At 40.0% G+C, this 20271-nt stretch overlaps 1 protein-coding gene across 8 annotated transcripts in view; it reads left to right on the top strand.

Annotated features, from left to right (window-relative positions):
- The window catches only part of ppip5k1b (diphosphoinositol pentakisphosphate kinase 1b), a 55474-nt gene extending 39704 nt beyond the window's left edge, over positions 1–15770 (top strand). For 7 of the 8 annotated variants that reach the window (XM_037106518.1, XM_037106512.1, XM_037106514.1 and 4 more), the window contains 3 exons: positions 6983–7120; positions 7880–7993; positions 12932–15770. In XM_037106518.1, the coding sequence (XP_036962413.1) occupies positions 6983–7120; positions 7880–7993; positions 12932–13023 (344 nt within the window). In that variant the 3' untranslated portion in view covers positions 13024–15770. Of the gene's footprint in view, positions 1–2185; positions 2372–6982; positions 7121–7879; positions 7994–12931 lie in introns of all 8 variants that reach the window. The other variant, XM_037106519.1, reaches the window with a different exon arrangement.
- The last annotated feature ends 4501 nt before the right edge of the window (positions 15771–20271 follow it).

The raw sequence follows: 20271 nt of genomic DNA, 5'->3' as shown, positions 1-20271 counted from the left end.
TTTAAAGTCACTGCTTTTGTCCTCATTTTCTTTAATTAATTCAGTATCTGTCAAAGAGCAGGAAATGGCAGCTGTTGGGAATTCACAGGAGTTATTCCTCACTGCTTGATTCTGAAACCACTCCTTCTTCTTAAACCTGCAGTTTGATCAAATTCGATCTTTACTCTGCTCAAATGTGTGTGGTGGCTGTTTTGCACCACCACTGTGCATTAGGAGACAATTCATGTAAGGGCTCACTGATGGCAACTCTACTGGCTCTTACAAATTGAGTTTTGGCTAATTGAACTGTCCTGAAAGGTTATTTGGATTTGACTGAATGTTATTTAGGATTCAGATCAATGGCTCAGAAACATCCCAGCGTGTGTTGGCTGTCTGATTAGTGCTGTCTGTGTGTTAGCAGGGGGAATAATATGTCTGCCAAGCAATAGGATCATCTGACGTTTTGAGTTAGTGTAAGTCAGAAATCTGATATAATGTTGACAAGTATTTGGACCAACCACCAGGAACCAGAGCGATGAGTGTTTCGTTCCAGTTTGGGTTGTTGTCAAGTACGCATGTGGTTTGGCTTAGTGCCTGGTATTTAAGTTAGAAGGGTCAACAATATATAAATCATGATTCTTATTGTATAAACAAGTGTTTTAGTATCACAACACACTTAACCTAAGTATTCAGGCTGTTTTTCCTCAGCTTACATCGTTTATTTAAGTGTTTAAAATAGCCTTAAAATAATTTCAAATTCTGTGACCTGCAGCCGACCAATTTATCCCCTCTTTTTCTGGTTGTGACTGCTAATAATACATAATGATGATATTCATTTGACAAGAATGTATGTTCTCGACTTAGTGTAGCATTTTGACACATTTTGTAAAGATGATGAAGACTGTGGAAGGTATAACTCAGTGTGGAATACTCAAAGGATATTTAGCTGTGTGGGGCTTTTGTTGACAACATTTTTGGAGCCGTTTGTTATATATTTATTTTGGGATTGAGTCATAAATCAGTCAGGTCACATTTTCACAAAATCAGTGTAGTGTTTTGGAGTGAAACATCTCCCATTATCGGTTGTTTAAAGTAGAACCTGAACTCAGACATGTGGTTGGCAAATTTGCAGCCAAATATGGGCACTGATGAGAGAGAAAATGAAGAGTATAATGTGTAAGAAATTTTATATCTGCTGAATGGTTTGCCTGGGCATAATGAAACATCATGTGCTCACTGAGAAAATACGCCAATTAGTACTGATGATTTCTGATGCCCAACAGAGAAAAGAACTATCACAACAATTTCTCACTCGTACCTCCGTTATTAGGAGAAATATCGCACAGTGTAATGGAGAGGAAGCAAAATGTGAGAAACAGCCATGAATTATATCTTCATCAATCAAATATTGAAGATTGTGCTTGCTCAGTCTTGCACTGTTTTCTTAAAGCTTTTCCTTCCTTTGTGATTGTGATCAGAGCAGCACTGGTTTAACTGAAGAGTAGGGCGAGTTTTTGTGACCTTCACTAAGCAAAATTGTATACCAGGTACAAGCGGCACATACAGAAAGGAGCCTGAAGTTGGTGGTAATGCACAAGTCTGAAAAGTCTGAAAGTCTGAAAGCAGCTCACAATGTATCAAATGACAATGTGAAAGGATTCACTTGCGCCACTGAATCTACAGAGAATTACAACTAGAATCTGGAGATGAGCTTTATGGAGCTCTATAGTGAGTTTCTGCTCCTCTTTCAGTTTAGCTTTGATAGTTGTTGTCACTGAAAAAACTCTTAACAACTGACGTAGACATGAACATTGTGGAGCTTTTAACAAGTAAAGAAGCTTTTCCTCAGGATGTGGTAAAGATGAGGCACAAAAAGAAAGGAAATAGTAAACTGAAAAAAGCAACATTTTGCTAACAGTTTGCCAAATCAACCTAAAGATGATATATTTTTGTATTCACAGCTTGTTTCTGCTGCCCCCATGTGGCCACAAACTGTGTCTCACAGTATTAACAAATGAAACAAAACTTTACTTTGAAAAAACAGTCACAGTGCAGTTTTTTCTCCATGTTTGGTTGGAATGATTGAGACACACTGTTGTGCTCAGGACTGAAGACAAAAGAGGTTCCATATTGATCAATGACACGCCTCCTCCTGCTCCACTGTACCTTCTCTTCATCCCTTCCTGCTCTGCCTCTCGTCCCTCAGAGCCCTCAGACAGGCTACATGTAGTCCCGCTGCTGGGGGGGCGTCCCGCTGAGCTGGCCCTTCAGGGGGTTGCCCCTCTGGCTGTAGACGGGGCCACGGCCCATCACCTCCGCCACTGTCCCTACCACCTCCGCCTCCTCAAGAGCTGTCTGCTGTCTGATCAGGAGCTCCCAGAATCCCTCCACGGTCAGCCTCTGTAGATCCGTGTCCTCCTCTTCCTCCCTCTTGCCCCGCCCAGCCAGTGTTGGGGCAAGCGGGACGATATCGCTGCCAGTCCAACTTTGCATCCACTGTGGTCCGATGCTTATTTTTTTCTTTCAGCCTGGTTTTCTGCCTGTGCATTTATCCTTTCTCCTGTCACATCTGCAGTATGCAACACATGCTTTGAAAGCAGGGCTTGTCCATTTTCTTCTGCATTCTTAAAGTCAGAGTGAATCCTCAATCCTCCTTAATGTGACACCTTCTGAATCTTTGGGTGGAGTTAAGTTATGAGAAACATTTGATTTGGTCGCTCAACCATGGGCAATAATCCACCTCTCTTAACTGAGTTATTCCATCAGGAGGAGAATGAGGGAACATTTAATACAACTGAGATCCAAACACATCTCTGATGAATGATATAAAGTAGATTGTAGCAGCTATTGTGTGTTAAAAGGTGGAAATGTAAAATAAGTGGGATGAGCACATACATCATTACCTGTATCTCTTTAACCAATTGAATTATCCAGCAGTTCTTAAACCAGAAAAATTGATAGATTCAATTGGAAGTAGTTAGTTTATATGCCTCCATGGTGGAGACAGTACCGCCTGTGGACATTATGTTTTGCCAAGTTGACCGTACCTACATCTCACTCTTGTTAACGTCATATCTCAAGAACGTGTCAGTGGAATTTCTTGAAATTTGGCACAAATGTCCGCCATGACTCACTGATTAACTGATTAGAATTTGGTGGCCAAAGGTAAAAGGTTAAGGTCATGTGACCTTAAATTCACCTTTTTGGCTGTTACTCCAGAATGTGATAATTACAGTAAAAATATTGAATACGAAAAACTGATGAAGTTATGACATTTTAGTATCCAAAAGGTCACCAACACTATCATGTTCATAATATTCTGCTAAAAGTTATCTGCCCATTAATTATCACCATAGCTCCAGAAATGCAACTTAATGGAGGCATATCACTGCGAGGCAGCCTGAAAATGATATGGGTGGATCAGAAGTTACTGTATTTATTATTTATCACAAAAATATTTAGAAAAGAACAACAGAGAGTCAGAAGTCAGAGGAGTAAGACATCTGTTAACAGAAGCTTGAATAAATGATATTTAGTCTGCTACCTAGTGAGGATTGTCATTTAATATTGACAAATTTTACTCGGGTGATAGCACTACTTTTAAAAAGTACATTATCTGTACTGGACACGTTTCAGCTGAGATACCTGAATAATTTGCACGATGACACAGGATTAAAACATTCATTTTCACTTTGTCTTTAAGTCCTGAGTCTACACTTCTGCCTCACACACAATTGGACCTCTGTTAAAAATATAGAAAATAGAAAAAGTTTAACTCTATTGCAAACTTTTTTTTTTTTTAATTAGATATTGCATCTGCACAAGAGGGACTGTTTTTCTCTCCATGCATGCTTTGTGGACTTTGGGAGACCAGCTGAAGAAAGTTTTCTGTGGAAGACTTTACGGCTTGTCTAACTGCATCGTGTGCATGCTCCATCCTGAGCAGTGGTTATACAAGAAATGCACTCAAAACTGGCTATTTGTTCATTGAAAAGGTCATTAGAAAGGAATCAGGTCTTGGTAGCACTAGTTTGGTGTCTACACCAGGAGGTGAAGCATCCCTGCGTCTCCCCCAGAAATCCCAAAATATGTTTCCCAGCCAGTTGGCAGATATTTTAGCATCTCGTGAAGATCTGGGTCATCATCACATCCCTCATTTTAACTGGGTAATTAAGTGCAGTCTAGCTCATGAACTGCTGATTTTGGTGTTAGTGTTTCTGGAGCATGTATTGGCAGTTATTCCTACTCAATCTGTTACAGATTGTTACTGACGTTTTCATTTCCTACATGCAGACTGGTTGCAGATTTCTTGCCTTCTATGACTTTATCTTTTGCTGTTTTGAATATCACTGTCCTGTCTTTCCTATCGTGCTGTCTTTGTGCTCACTCGTGCTGGTTGAGTGAATGGTGCAGTGTACTGAAGCATCAGTGTTTTCTGCTCCCCACTGCATCTGGTGTGTGAGCTGAATTTGATATCCACATGGAAAGGCTGCAGCAAAGATAGGGAGGAGACGGAGGCGATAAGTGCCATCTTATGTTGATTTAATACAAATACTGCTGTAGTACATCTAGTATTAGTTTAGTATAGTTATGACATGAGTGTACAACAGGGGGTGAGAATAACTGTCATGTGGCAAAGCTAAGGAAGGAGATCAAACCTGTGGAAATGCGACACACATTTTAGTCTGCTGAGCCACTAAAACACTTCCTCCTGAGGCTTTATTAAAGCCAAGCAGGTATTATTTTTCTTCCATCATCAGAGCTTTGGCCTTTTCATGTTGAACAGTGATTTTTGCTTCCAATGAATAAAGGTGCTTGATGATTACACAGTCTAAAACAAATGTTAAAGCAGCTGTCTGTGATGAAAAATGCCTTACCAGTGTTGTATTTCTGTATGTTTTTGTTTGTATCAGCTATTTGGCAAAAGGGCTACAAATAAATGCCATATACAGATATGGACATCAGATATAAAATGGGGGGGCTGCTGAAAAACAGTGACTAAGGATAGTTTCATAACCCTTGAGCTTCTCTGCTGAGACTGGGATGTAAAAATGATCAACTAAGGGAGCTCATACCTTTGTCCCTTGCGGCCTCGAACGGTTCCTGTCCATTAAGTGCTGACTGCAGTTCGTTCCGCTTGTGTCGTTGTATTAGAAAGCTGTTTTAGGGAGTCGCTGTGGAGAAACCTTCAGTCATCACAGCACATTATTCATGGAGAAATGCCACGCTGACCAGCATGCTCTCTGGGGAGATGGATGAATTGAAGCCCCTGCGTCAACATCCATCTTTCCCTTTTGTTTTTCATGGTATCACCTCATCATGGTGTCCTCTGCCTCGTACAACACTACACCAACATTTTTTAAGTGTATATATTTTTTTATATGCAAGGGTTGTGGTCAATTCACTCTCAATCAGTTTATTATCAAGACTGTGAGATTATTACAATACCATTGATCCTTCAGGAGAGGTCATCTTTTATGATGCTATCTTCAACCCTCATTAAGATCCACAACAACTCACTGTGTTGCTCAAGGACACTCCACAGGCCAGATCATTGTTGTATTGTGGCTGGTATTTCATTTGTATTGTATTTTGTGTTTTATTTTATGGGATTATTGAATTAACTAGCAGAAAATAGAAGGTGGAAATCTTGTACAAAGCCTCTGTACCTCTCAACAAATACATGTTTGGGTCATGGATTTGATAAGTAAACCTTTTTTTTTGTTGTTCTTTTTACAGCATTGATGATGATGCTTCTTTTTTTCCACTGTTATTATAACAATAAAGTAAATATTGTTTTAAAAACTTTGAACTACCACATTAATGTCAGTTGATATGACATTATGAGACATTAGCATTACAATGACAGGGTCACTCCACTTCTTGATGAATACTTTTAATACTTGAACTACTTTTTGTTGCCAAAACATTTATTTTTTTCAAGGCCCAGTGTAAAGGATTAGGTGGCATGTAGTGGTGTGGTTGCAGACCGCAGCCCTCACCTCGGCCTCTCCTAAGGCCCTCTCGAGAGCGGGTGTTTAGTTTGACCATTTTGGTCTACTGTGGAAACATGGCAGACTCCATAAAAGAGGACCTGCTCCCTCTGTAGATATAATGGTCTCAGTCTAAAGTAACGGAAATGCAGCGATTATATGCTAATGAAAACATAATAATGCATAAATCCTACACACTGGACTCTTAAATGAAATTGTAAATGCATAACTTGTTTGTGTAACTCATTTTCACAGTGTGATCTCGATATTTTTAACTGTTGTAAAAGATCTTAATACTTCTTTACTGACTTTAATCATACTGATGCAAACCCCATTTTAAAAAGTGATGAGTCATCTTTTCAATATTATGTCCAGGCAGAAGGATCTATGGGTGTTTTTGAAAAATGATTTCATATTCTTTTATAGATTTAGATTATAATATTCGCAAAGAACTTTCCATACAGCTCATGTGGCTGACTTCAAACATACATCCAGCTCACTACAGTATGTCAACATGCTAAGGTTAATGGAAACTTTGAGAGTGAATTGATCCACATTGTTTTAAAATACAGTAAATCACACTTTCCCAAATGATGGACAACATCCATTTTTTGTCTAAATGGTCTGACTAACCCAAGAAGGAATTTAACAGCAGCCATATTTGCTGAATTTTTTGTTTGTTCACATTAATTTTTGCTGGTAAGTTTGTGTAATGCTGCTACTGTGGGAGGCCAGACAGTAGGCAAACTTTACCAGCCACTGTAGACAGTAACAAACCACTAATTTAAGATGTTAAAGTAGCATTAAAGTCTGTGTGGCTAGTTAACAAAACAATACGGCTGCCAGATGTTAGGACCTGCTTGTCAGACACCTGGAGGGTAGTCAACATGCACAGGTAGCTGTAGCGTCACCACTCCTCCCCCTTCTCCTCCTCCTCCTCCTCCTCCTCTTCATCTGATGGAGAAGTGGTACGACCGGCTGTGTTTCTGTCTCTCCTGTTTGTGCTGCAGGGTTTGAAGGCTGCTCCATGGTGCCCTCTATCTACCCGCTGGAGACGCTGCACAACTCGCTCTCACTGAAGCAGGTGGACGAGTTCCTCAACAACGTGTGTGAGAGCAGCAGTGAGGCCCACGCCAAAACAATGAAAGGTAGGCCGGCTGATGAATCAACGCCATATGTTAATACGTATGCCAAGTCAGAAAAACAGCGGGCTGCCATTAAAGCCATCAGAAAATGTCTGCCATCACCAAGTTTTATTCTGTATTATCATCAGGAGTATCACATCTATTTAGATGATTTGTCAGTTATTCTTCAGAACAGGTCATTTTGATTTTGTACTGTATTGATTCCTGTCTTCAAGAAGGTCATCTATGTGGATTCTATTTCCGTCAACAAAAGCCATCTCATGGCACTTTCCAAATTGAGCAGGTGAAGACCAGACGCCTGGTTAATTTTGTCTGGATGAAAAGCTTTGTTTGTTGTTTAATTTGTTTGCCAAGCTTAGGGCCGAAAGTTCAATAATTTGTTTAAGACCGAGCTGCAGAATAACCTGTGTACCTGTGATATGCCTGCTGCAAATGAACTTTTGGTGTCTTGTAAACCCACAAAGGTTAGCCACTTAAAAATTAAAGAAATCAGAGATGACTGTTTGAGTGTATATTAACCTGTTCATTTCCTTAAATTGAAGGAATTATATGCAAAAAGGGTCACAGCCTGTACTCTTAATCTAATTTTGTATGTAAACGCCACGTATCAGTGCTTCAAAGTCTGCTGGAGAAGAGCCAGCTTACCAAAACTCTTAGAATATTAAACACAGTCATGTTGATGTATATTTAATAACATGAGCTTCAGTGTTTGACATTTGGAAACAAATTGTCTTAATGTTGTTTGTCCCGTCTTTGTTCCAGCACTCTCCAGCTTGTTCGACTCTCAGAGCCAGACGTCTCTCTACAGCCCTCAGCAGCCTCTGTCCTCCTCTGGGTCGGAAACATCTCTTCGTCCGCCAAGCCAGCCTCTGTGGCGTGAGTGTTTACAAGATTTTATGGCAGAATGACAGCTTTTATCTTTGATGGTAGATAGCTTGTGGTGTGACACAGTTGATACAGAAGGTTTTTGGGGTGTTTTAGCAAGATGCCTTTAGTACAATCAAGTAAAATAAGAGATTGATCACTGAGTTTAAAGCCCAGTCCTGACTTCATTTTTCATGCCTGTACTGTGGTCGGTGCTTAGTGACTATCAATTTCGAATTCTTCCTTGAACAAAGCTTTTAATCCTCCCAGAGCTTCACTGTGGCCAGACCATTGCTTCACTGACGGGTCCCATGTGTGAAAATGAGTAACTGTACCAATGAGAAGCAGAGTGATGCTGGAAAAGACCGTGCATAGTCAGCAAAGCCTGGAAGATTAAAAGGTCTTCCACACCTTCAGAACAACCTTCACATTCTGTAGATGGGAGCAGATGTGACCCGATAGGCCTCATTTATCTTAACTGACCCAGCGGTTACAGATGCTATCTGTGTCATAACAACCAAGTCAGCCCAACATCAGCTGTCCTTGACCCTCAGCCCTGACTAAGGCTGCTAATGGTTATTTTCATTATTTATTAATCTGTTCATATTTGTCTTAATGGATGCATCCATTTTTAATTGACAAAGATAAAATCAGCTTTGTTCACAGTGTGCTCTGCAGGGCTGTTGGTGCTGGCATCTGCAAGAGAAATCAGAAAATAACACACCACAACCAACCAAATAACAACCACCCCACAGTGTAAAAAAATTATGATCAGTTTACAGCAACAACAACGATACACTTCATTGGGTTAATGAAAAGGCACAATGAGCCAAAGGGCCTTAATGTGTGAAACAAAGTGATTCATGCGTGCCCAAGGAGTGATGGAGCATTTTTATGGCAGCTTGTTTTGTTTTTTCCCAGGTTTTTTAGTTTATTTATTTTTCTAGATCATCTGAAAAGCTGAAAAAATATTTAGCATTTTTGTTAGATTACTTAAAGCTTTTTCATTTTTTGTTGATTTTACCCCCTTTGGACTAAATATGACAAATGTTAAACAAAGGGAACCTGTGTCTTTAGGGATGTCCACGCCGGAAATTATAACTCTAACAATAACAACAAATGGATAGCTTTAATAATCTTTCTCACTCAAATGGATGGCAGACTTTATCCCAGAGTATTTTTAAAAATGTCAGAAAAACTAATCAGTCAGAATACACACAAAATTACAGCACAATCAATCTTCATTTTGGGCAGATTCATCTACAAATTAATTTTGCGAGAGTGCTTAAAATATTGGTTTTTAACTGTAGCTGACCTCTTTTATGTGAGCTAATCAATGGCATTTAGGAGACACTTTTTAGATGGTCTACTCTAATAACTCAGCCTTGGTAATTAATACAACTTATTAAACGTTTACGTAACACACATTAGGCTGCAAATTACACGTAAAACTGTCTTTGGTGCTGATGGGGTCCCTGAAGTGTCTTGTGATGTCCCTTTATAACGCTCACCAGTTTGAATAAAATTTGTCTTCAAAAGATGACAAGTCGTCTAACAGAGTGCTGTATTCTCCTCACTCTTCTCACCTCTGAAGAATTTCATAAAATCATCCTTCTGGGGGTTTTCTTTCCTTGTTTCTCAGTGCAGTGTTTGCGTAAAGAAATAACGGGTAATGAAGTCAGTAATAACCATTTTCCTTAGCTGCCGACACACATTACATTCTGTTCACTATCATCAGTATGGATGCTCACATCATTATTCTTATACTTACAGTTATAGCACTTGCTGTGGACGGCCCTTTACTCTACCACCAGACTACAGAGCAGCTTCTCTCCTCAGGTTGCAAGCTCCCTCGATTCATCCTCAGCTCTCCACCATAAAATAATAGTTTAAATTTGATGTCCTCACACACAATTGAATACAGATAGGTTTACATAACCTCATCAAAGAGAAGATTAAAACTTTCACAACCAATTAAAAGATCCTTGTTGTGCGTTCAACTGATTAACTGAGTTGAGATTGTTTTGTCATCTGATATTTAAAAGGTCAACAAAGAACTGTGATCCTTTCCCCTAAATAATTAACTGTTACGAAAAGGTTTGGAGATTAATTTTCTGTCCATCAACTTATTGATGATCCGTTAATTGTTTCACTTTTTTTCTGAACACTGACCTTACGTTCTGCTGGATATGAGATCAATATGAAAAGACTTAAATGTGCACATGAATTGATAAGGAAGTGAGGGCTGTTAATGAACAGCCCATATGTCTACTCAATGAAATGTAATTTTAGTAACTCCTAAAAAAAGAAAACTCTTTAACAGCCCTGAAACTGTCAGCCGAACTAAATAACAGCAGAATGTAAATGTCTGGCAGGCAACCCTGTGGGAGCAGCATCACTTTAAAAACTTCAAAAATAGGGCTCCTCGAGAAAATCACTGCCCCTTCAACAGCTCCTCGTTTTTGTTTTTTCCCCTTTTTCTTCAAGCTGCTTATCAACATTTTTATCCCCTGTGAGGTTATTAATTTATCCTCCTGCCACTGTTGTTGATTGATAAACTATCTGCTCTCCTATGTGTCTATCTCTCATGGTTTCCCTATTTCATCCGTCTCTTGTGTATTTCGTTAACACTGTGCACACTTTGGGTGGCTTTTTATTCTCTCTGTTGATCTGTCTTTTTCTGTTCTGGTAGTACCTGCTTCATATCCGGGCTGCTGTAACAGCCAATAACTCATTTATCCTCATTTATCACACAGTGTTCAGACACAGATGCTGGAGGTGACGTCAGGATGAATACGACAGTCGGTCTGCTGGTGGTCAGACACTGATTTGCTCTCCTATTGGCTGTAGTTACAGGAGAGCTGTGTGCAAGGGTACAATTATGTCACTCAGTCCTTGAGATGTTTTTATGGACTGGATCTAAAAAGGATCTTAACATATGAAATAATGTATTTCCTTATGAATGTACTGCAAGTAGTCTTACTCTTACAATATGTTCTAGTCAGAGGCTAGACTCAAAGTGTCTACACATTTTTCCTGATTGGAAATTTCTCTCGCTACAGGAGCAATATGTAAGAACTGGCTCCCTGTCGAAGTCATTCTCTAAACAAATACTGCACAGGATAACACTATTGTAACTCTTAACTGATTATAACTATGGCTGCCATGAGCTAGTTAGCACATTTAGCAGTGCAGCCAGCAGTTCTATTATCTGACTGGAGTCTGCTCGGTCTGGGAGCACGGAGCATTGGGGGATTGTTGCTTTTACCACTAGCAAAGAGGCAGTAAACCACAGGAAGGAGAATGCTTGTCTTACATCACATCATCATCTAACTTCACCTTCTGCTGATAAATTTTGTTAATTTATTTATCAATATTTTAAATTAGAATTATTTATATTGCACCATCAATCTTTAGATTTCATAGTGAGACAAAACAAATTGCAGTGTCTGTTTTCTGGGGGACCTGTGTTGTTGTACCTGGCAACCAAACCCAGAGGCCGAGGTGAGTCACTGGAGTCCCTTTGGTCCACTTGGATAGCAGCTGAAATTGGATGAAACTGCTCCCATGAAGAGAAGATACACTTCCAAATTGCACACAAAGTGGTGTGACTTTCCTCTTTATGGACATTTACCTCCTGTCCCACTCTGCAGACTGTAGTCCTGCATCATTTTATCCCTTCTCTTCTTCTTATTGGAGGTCTACTGTAAAATTCACTTTCACATCCTTGTTTTTGTACCATTAACCTGTGGTTTAAGGCTGTATGTGGTGTGGGCATTGATGGTAGGCCATTTGCCACTTATATATCTACACTGGTTACCAGTTCACGTAAGAGCTGATTTTTTTTTAACCCCTCACTCTAACCTGTAAAGCCTTTAATGGACCCCCCCTCCATATATATTATGCATTCATGTTGTTTGCGTACCTACATGCTCCCAGATTCAACAAAAACTCCACTACTCTGGAACCACAATACATACATATCCAGACTGAAAACATCTATTTCATCTTCGGTATAATCTCTCTTAACTTCACCTGCCGGCAATCGAAATGACATGTGACATAGAGTCTGTAGGACAGACAGGATGAGGCTTTTCCATGTATTGATGTTTTCCGTGCATAAGTTGCCAAAGACACTACCAGGTACCACGTTACTGTTGTTTGGTCCTGTAACATAGTTTTGTAGGTTGAAATGTGGGACATTGCTCTTTATTTGCCAAGTGAAGGATCTTTGCCTTTGCTGCGGCTCTGAAACTACCTCCGGAGGTGATTCAGAGTCGTCCCCCCTCTCCCGAGCTGTAACTTTCACACAGACAGCGAGGTGGATTATCGGCATATGATTCCTGCATTGAAAGGGCAATAATGTGAATGGGACAACTGACTGTACTCTTCATTGACAATCCTGTTATGGATACATGGGCCTTGCTTAAGGCAAGTACGTAGTCTTATAAACACAATCACCTGTGTATTTGTGTGTGTGTGAGTGCTTTCAAATGTGTGCACATTTTCTCACCTGTTATATTGTATTTTGCTGTTTGTACACTTGTAAAGTGTGCAGAGACACTCTGGGTGATATGCTCTTTCAATGAAGTCAAGTTGATTCACAGATACTGAAGAAAATATCCCTTTTTCTCATCCCCATAATACATCGAAGTACATGTGACTTGATTTATGCAACCCCCCCAAAAAAACTGTTTTCATGAAGTTCTCCATGGCAACAGAAGATGGAGTTGCGAGGCTATGACGCTGTCGCTTTCCTGTTTTTGTACCAGATCACTTTGTTCACTTTCTGTCCTCCACATGACGCACAGACAGTAACAAATAATTTGGAGTGGAGTGAGTTCTCATAGTGCAAGTTACGACATGAATACGTCTATCAGGGATGGGATTTGTACCAGAGAGATGATCTGTTCTTGGACTCTCAAGATGTTTTCTCTGTTTTCTTTAAAGACGGCAGTATCCCCTCCAGTGCTGTATCCAGCGCCGGCCCCTCCTCCCCAATCACAGAGAGCTCCGGCCTGAACTTCAGCTTCAGTGAGTAGACTCTCTGTCTGAAGACAGAAGGACTTCTGGGTGTCTAAGGGCACCATCGGATGACTTCTGCTTGTCCCGTACTCCGTTTCATCTTCTCATCTGTTATTCTGCTCACATTAAAAAAACACTGGAAGAGACTCTGGAGAGACTGTAAATAAGACTCCTCAAACTGGACTCTTCTGCTTCACCCTGACTACACCTCCACAACTCCTCTGCTCTGTGAAGAGAAAAAACACTGGACGTGAAAATCTCTCTTGATCTCCATCCTCCTCTTCACTTTGTCAACACATTCATAAACGCACTGAGTAACAGTGCATCAAGCCAACATTCAGACCAGTTGTGCCTTTAGTTTAATTAGATGCTGCCTACACTAAAACAACAGCAGTGCCTGCTGGTTTGATTTTTTTTTGTTTGTTTGTTTGTTTGTTTCTTTTTTTTCTTGCCCAAATGCTGTTTTTCAAAATAAATCACACACCAGCTGTTTCAATCCTGACCATAAACATGTACAACTGAAATGGATTATAAGACTGTGAGTCATCATGTCAACCACCATCGATTTGCTTATTTTTCAACACTGTTGTGCCACAGCACTGTGGCTAGTTAATCACAGCCTGAAACCAAATGCGTTGTTGTTTGAAATACAAGTGAACTTGAGTGTTGGGGTGCTTTCACACCTCGTTTGGTCCGTACTACAGGTACAAAATCTCCCCTGGACCATGGTGTGGACCCAGCCATGCTTGGTCTGAGGTGGTCTCAGTCCGTATCAAACTGAAATATGGTTCAGAACCATTCCAGTGTCCCAGCATTTTTTTTTAGTTATCTGACTTTCGGACCAATTATAGGAAGTTATGACAGGCTACCGTCAGCATCGGGAAAAAAAAACTGTCACTGGCAACGAGATGAATCTGTTTTATTTTTCTCCACAATGGAAGCTGAAGGTAAGCTACCAATCGGATTGTAAGCATGCTAATGTTAGACACATGCCCATCAACAAACCAGTCAGTGTCAAGTGTCGAGAGACGTTGCCTAAGTAGGTGATGATAACAGGATGTCAGTATATATGTTTAAGGAATAATTGCAGTTTGAAACCAAAAATGTATACAATGCAACAAAAACATGAAAGTTGGTTTGGACCTTGGTTCAGATGTTCAGGTGTGAAAGCACCCTTAAGGTTGACCACTGTATCCACAGTATGTGATGTCTTTCAGGTTAACATTGGTTCAAAGTTAGAGCTTAAAGGAATAGTTTGACTCTTTCCTTCTAACAGTTGAGTTGAGATGATGAATTTTCTCATATCTGTTCATTGAATATGAAGCTACAGCTGGCAGGCTGCTATCTTAGCATCAAGACTTGAGACAGTGTAAACATCTAGCCGGATTCTGTCCAACAGTAATTAATCTTCAGCTCTAATATTTGTTATATTCTAAGTATAAAAACTTAAGTGAAAAAAACAACACATTGTGGGATAAAGAACATAATTCTGAGGCCAATTGAGGCCTTTGAATATAAATACACTTTTATCAAATGAGCGGCTGCAGCCCATAAAAGAGATTACAAATGAATTATTCTGAATCTGCAGGATTATCTGAGTTTTAAAGTTATACATTTGGCTCACGTTTGCATCTGCTACATTGATGTTTTGGTACTTTTTTTACAGGATTTTAGTTCACTCCATAGATCCATAATAATTGAGTCTTGAGTCTCCATTTTGAAATTTTATGAATATTTTTATAATGTCAAACCCAAGCCAGCTCGATCAAACAGTATCAGCCTTTTCAATGAAAATCTGCTGTTAAAGTGAAACAAAATGTATCTGTCAATGTGCCTTTAAATGATTTAAGAGAGGAATATTGTAGACACTGTGGATAACCTGCTGTATTTTTACTGCTTTTTCATTTAACAAATGAAATTTGATTTTGAGAAAGTCTGTGGTATAGTTTTATTCTAGAATTAAAGGGAAGAACCACTTGACTTAGTAAAGAGTATAAATATACTTTTACATGACAACTTCCTGATGTCACACCAAATTAAATGTGTATAGTAATGTTACATGAATCAAATAACTGTTTCTTATGATTAAATGAGTGATCTGCAGATGGAAATGGTTTTTAATCAACATGTGACTGAAAAAGGGGTCTATTCACTTTCAGTTATTTGAAAATCAATGCATCTGGTCGTGAATTTACTACTTCAGACTCCAAAGAAATACTTTAATTACTTTGACCAAAACTTGTAGAGTTAAAACTCATATGTCATAAAACGGATCATAAAACACTGACATGCAGTTTTATTACAATAGAGCACTGTGGTTATTACACTCAGGCGATTCAGTCTGCAACACCCTGAGTATAAACGGGAGAAATGAAATGGCTCCCAGCTAATTTTAAACTGGTTAAACTGAAAATGGACTGACCCCAGAACCTGGAAACACCTGCTGTAGAACAAAGATAAATATATGTGTGTATTTGTCAGTCACAATGAGAAGAGTTTTAGTTTTAGATCTGATTAGGATTAATTATTTTTGTACCTAAAGGTGGGTTGATGTAGGTAATGTTAGTGCTGTATTTATGTGATTATTTAATGTGCTATTTAATGTCAGCCAAAGAGGAAAGTGTGTTTTCCGGGATGAGTTTGGCTGCTGCAGAACAAAGTCTAGGTTTTTAAAATGTGTAAAATATGTCTGTTGGGCTGTAATGTAAACAAAGAAGGGGAGGAGCAGGATAATAAAAGAAAATCAATTAAACAGTGAAAACATTGTTCAGTATGTGTAACAATTCACGTGTGTGTGTGTGTGTGTGTGTGTGTGTGTGTGTGTGTGTGTGTGTGTGTGTGTGTGTGTGTGTGTGTCATTGTTAATGGTCCACAGTGCAGACACATAAGCCTGTTATTGCTCCATAAACAAAGCTCCTTGTCACCGCTCTGCCAACACACACTGAGACACTATGTCTCATTTTTCTTGTCCTCTCCTATTTTTTCCTTTCTTCCTTCTTTGTGTTTAATGAGTTTCTCTTCTCTCCTGTCACTTCTTTATTCATTAATCCCCAATTTGGTCCTCTCCCATCCTTATGTCTTTCTTTCCTTTCCTTTCCTACCTCAACCTGTTTTCTTCCTCTTAACCTTTCTCTTGTCTCCACCAGCCTCTGTGCTTTCTCTCAAACCCCAGCTTTCTCTTCATCCTCTTCTTTTTTTCCCTGCTGCCTCACATTGTCTTCTTTGATCTCCTCCCCCTCCTAATGTCCTCCTGTCCTCTGCTTGTTGTCTTGCTCTCCCTTCTTCTCTTTGTTGCTATCAACTACTTTTATCTTGTACTTGTCTCCTTTCCTTTTGTCCTTTTCTAGCTTCTTCCTTGTTCCCACTGCTCCTCTCCTCTCCTATATTGTCCTTATCACTTCTCAATTCATTTCATCTCCTCTAAACAGCTCCTTTTCCTGTCTTATCCTTGTCTCCTCTCCTTGCACTGTCCCAGTGTTGAATTTCTTTTTCTTGTCCTATTTACTCTCCTTGTTTCCTCTCCTCTCCTTATGTGCTCTTCCTGTCACATCTCCTTTTCTTACCTATTTTATCTCTGCTCCGTATCTTTTTTCCTCTCCTTTTCTCCCATTCCCTGTTTCATGGCCTCTCTTTGCTTCATATCCTCAGCTTATCTCCTGCCCTTGTTCCCCCGCCTTGTTCCATCTCTTCTCCCTCTCCCCTGCCATGGTTTCATCTCCTCTCTTTTATCTCCTTTCCTAATTTCACTTAGCAATTTTCTCAGTTTCCTGTCCTTATTTGATCTCCTCTCCTTATCACCTATCCTATTTCTTCCTTATCGCCTTCATATCTTACCTTTTTTGTCTTCTTCATTTTCTCCCTTTTTCCTGTATTCTCCTTTTCTAGCTTCCCCCTTGTTTACTCTTGTCCTTTGTATCCTCCTCTTCCCTTGTCTTCTCTTCTCCCCCTTAATCTCACCCCTCACCCTCTTTTACCCTGTTTTCTCCCCTCTTTTTCCTCTCCCTCTTCTCTTGATATCTTCCCCAAACCTGTTTTTCTCTGTCTCCTCGTTCTCTCCTCTCGTCTCCTCCTCCCTCTCCCTCTCACAATCCTCTCCAAACAGCTCTTAAGAATAGTGATGACTCATGCCTCCTCCTATTGCTGCCATGCGTTGCCATGGCGACGCCCCCAGATGTAATTGACTCCTTCTGAGCGATGCTGGTTGAATGGAGAGAGAGAGAGAGAGAGAGAGAAAGCGAGAGACCGCCGACTCACCGGAAGCCAAAAGCTGATGTCATTCACTCCATCTGTCTTTCTCTCTCTTTCTGGCTTTATTTTCTACATTCACACACACTTAAACACACAAATGTCCATTCATTCAGTCTCACACACGTACACAGACACACACACTTTGAGTTACAAACACAGAGCCACCTACCTTGCTTCAATACAAACTCAACAAATGCTATTTTCATCAACAGAGCTCTGAAGACTACAGTTTGTGGCTGCAGGTAGTTGTGTGACCTTTAACAAGTTCTCGCTCGAGTAGCCGAGTCACAGAGAAAATAAATGCTGTTAATGTAGAGGCTACAGAAATGTTTTAAGAGATGGAATCAAACACAAAGTTCAGAGCAAAATGCCAGCGAGTCTGTCAGGGCTCTGAGTCTGAGCCCTGTTGTGTGTTACAGGGGATTGCAGTATGTTTAAACATGTATTAAAGGGCAATGGTTTAAAATACTAGTCACACAGTATTACAAAACCTAACAAATTCAGTCAGCATGAGACCAACAACTCCCATGTTCTGCAAGGAAAAATAACAACCCGATCGCTAGAATAAAAGTTTGGTTATTCAGAACCACACAAAAGTTCAAACTTAATGGAGCAATAAGGAATAATTTTGGTTCAAAACAATTTTTAAAATGATCAACCAATTACCCCCAGCCTGTCCTGTCTTGTAATACCCCTCCAGTCTGGCCCACAGCTGATTGAGCTAACTGGCTAACAGCAGCTACAGTTAGCAGTAGTTAACAATTACTCTTTCCCCTTATTGTATTTTTATGTTTGGAGTGACCTTGCTTTGACAGGTGGCAGATTCTTCCGCATTGTACGGTTAACATTAATTTATGTTGCTACTTTATGTTTATCAAGGTTCAGTTTTCTATTTCTTTCTTGTCACATTGCTGTGCTTATGGTCTGCTTAAATTTCAGCAAAAAAAAAACAAACAAAAAACAGTTGAAATAGCCATACCTGTTTTTGTCACCACAAATGTCCTGAAAATCTGGAAATGTCTGTTCATCTCCTGGTTTTGTCACCACAAGAACAGTTAGAGACGGTCCACCTTGCCACAGAGTCGAACTTTAGTCGCTCGGCCGTCTTGTGGCTTGTATACTTGTATACAACTATCTCCTCTATCTTGTGATATAAAAATTAGCTAACAAGCAGTTAATGTGAACGTGATGCAAAGGTTTGGTGCAAGTGTAAACCCTTAGATGCGTGCAAATTAGGTTGGAATTTGCATCAAAGCTCCACATTGATTTGCCAAAAACACTGACCAAGGAAGTGATTCACTGATGGGCCAAGATGTTTAGTTTTTACTAGCTGTGGATAACTGTCCATGGAGGAAAAAATAATTTTGTTATTGTTTAGTTTTTTTTTGTAGATTTGATGATTGCTTCCAAGATTAGAGATACTTAAGATTACAGCGCTACCATTAAAAACTTCTGATTCATTTAGCACCACTGATGAATTCAGTGTAGTTAGTTTAAAGACTCTTTTACACTACATGTACTGAACACCTCTCCATGTGAGTGGTCAAGATATCTATGCTGCTACAAATGGCTGAACAGCAGAAACTGCCACAACGTGGTTTCAGTCCCGTAGAATTTTTTAAAGCTGTTGTTTTGGAGAAAAAGTTCCAGCAGGAAAAAGTACAACAACAAAGCCATTATGGGTATAGTTGCTTAATTTCCTGTCCATGGAGGGGCCTCGGTGAACCTGAGTGCAATAAAGGCACAGGTAGAGGTCGATTAAATAGGCTGAGGGAAAGTGGGAACACAAAATAGTAAATTGAAAACCATTTTGGAGCCTATTGGTGTGATCCTGAAAGCCCTCTCTTACCGTATGAATCAGCCAGGTTGAAAAGGATGAAAAGAAGCACTGGTCGCATTTTCCTTAACTGGAAATATACTAGATTCATTTATTTATATTCATCTTCCCTGCAGTCCTGTGAGAGACAAAGGTTAAGAAATTAAAATAAAAAAAATAAAAACTACAGATCCAATCTGATCTATGAGTTTTATCCTCAGCGCAAGTCTTTTTACCCCTTGCTCTATTTCTTCTGTCACATCTCTTTTGCTGTAGGTCACTGAGTCACAAACCCCTACTGTAACTCCCTCCCTACTATTCAAGGACTACGTTTGTACTTAGCTAAAAATGCAAAGACAGGAGTGGGAGGGAAAGAGAACAGGCGAGAGTAACTATTAGTCATTCTGATGAGAGAATTACACTCATCTACTCTCCATCCAAACCCAACAGGAAGGCAGGGATGGTCACCGGTTATACCTTGAATGCCACGTCCTCAACTCCCCCCGTCATAGATAAACCCACTTCCAAAGACGAAATGCATTGTCATGGTAACTGTGGGAGGTCTGGTGGGGGGTGGGGGGGTTGTTTTGCTTGTCGATGTGGCAGTTGTTGCAGCAGCGTGTGGGCTCAGCCACCCCACCAGAGACCCAAACTGCATTTAATAGTATTGTATCCGAGTTTAGAGGCACTGCCAGCGTGAGAGAACAACAGGCCAAATTTGTTCCTCTTTCTCTTTCTGTTTCACTCCCTCTTTCTCCCTGTGAGTCCTGAAAGAAAAACAGTGAGAGGCTGGAGGCTGACACACTTACTGCAGGAGAGAAATTAAATGAGAGACAAAGACAAATTTAAGAACTATTCATCACCAGCTGAAATGAATGCAGACCGTGTAGCAGCAGCAGATGTGGGTGTGGATCTATCGAGGTTGATGTTAGAGCGTAAATTGATCCGTCTCCCCCACCCCTCAGGGAGAATGTAGTGAGTTTTTTTGTTGTTTTTGTTTTAAGACCACTGAGTCGTTCTCTCCCTCGTTGCTTAAGTCAAAGATCTGTAAATGTCAAATGGAAATCTGCCAGGTTCTTTTGACAAGTGGAGAGTAAGAAATGGGCAGTGCTGCTGGAGCAGAACTTCTTTCATCTTTCCACCTGAAAAATCAAAGCCGATCAATTCACTGACCAGGCCTGTTATCTCCGGCACTGAAGCC

Source organism: Acanthopagrus latus, chromosome 8, assembly GCF_904848185.1.
Source record: "Acanthopagrus latus isolate v.2019 chromosome 8, fAcaLat1.1, whole genome shotgun sequence".
NCBI classification, from domain to species: Eukaryota; Metazoa; Chordata; class Actinopteri; order Spariformes; family Sparidae; genus Acanthopagrus; species Acanthopagrus latus.
This window is presented reverse-complemented; position numbering and strand designations above follow the sequence as displayed.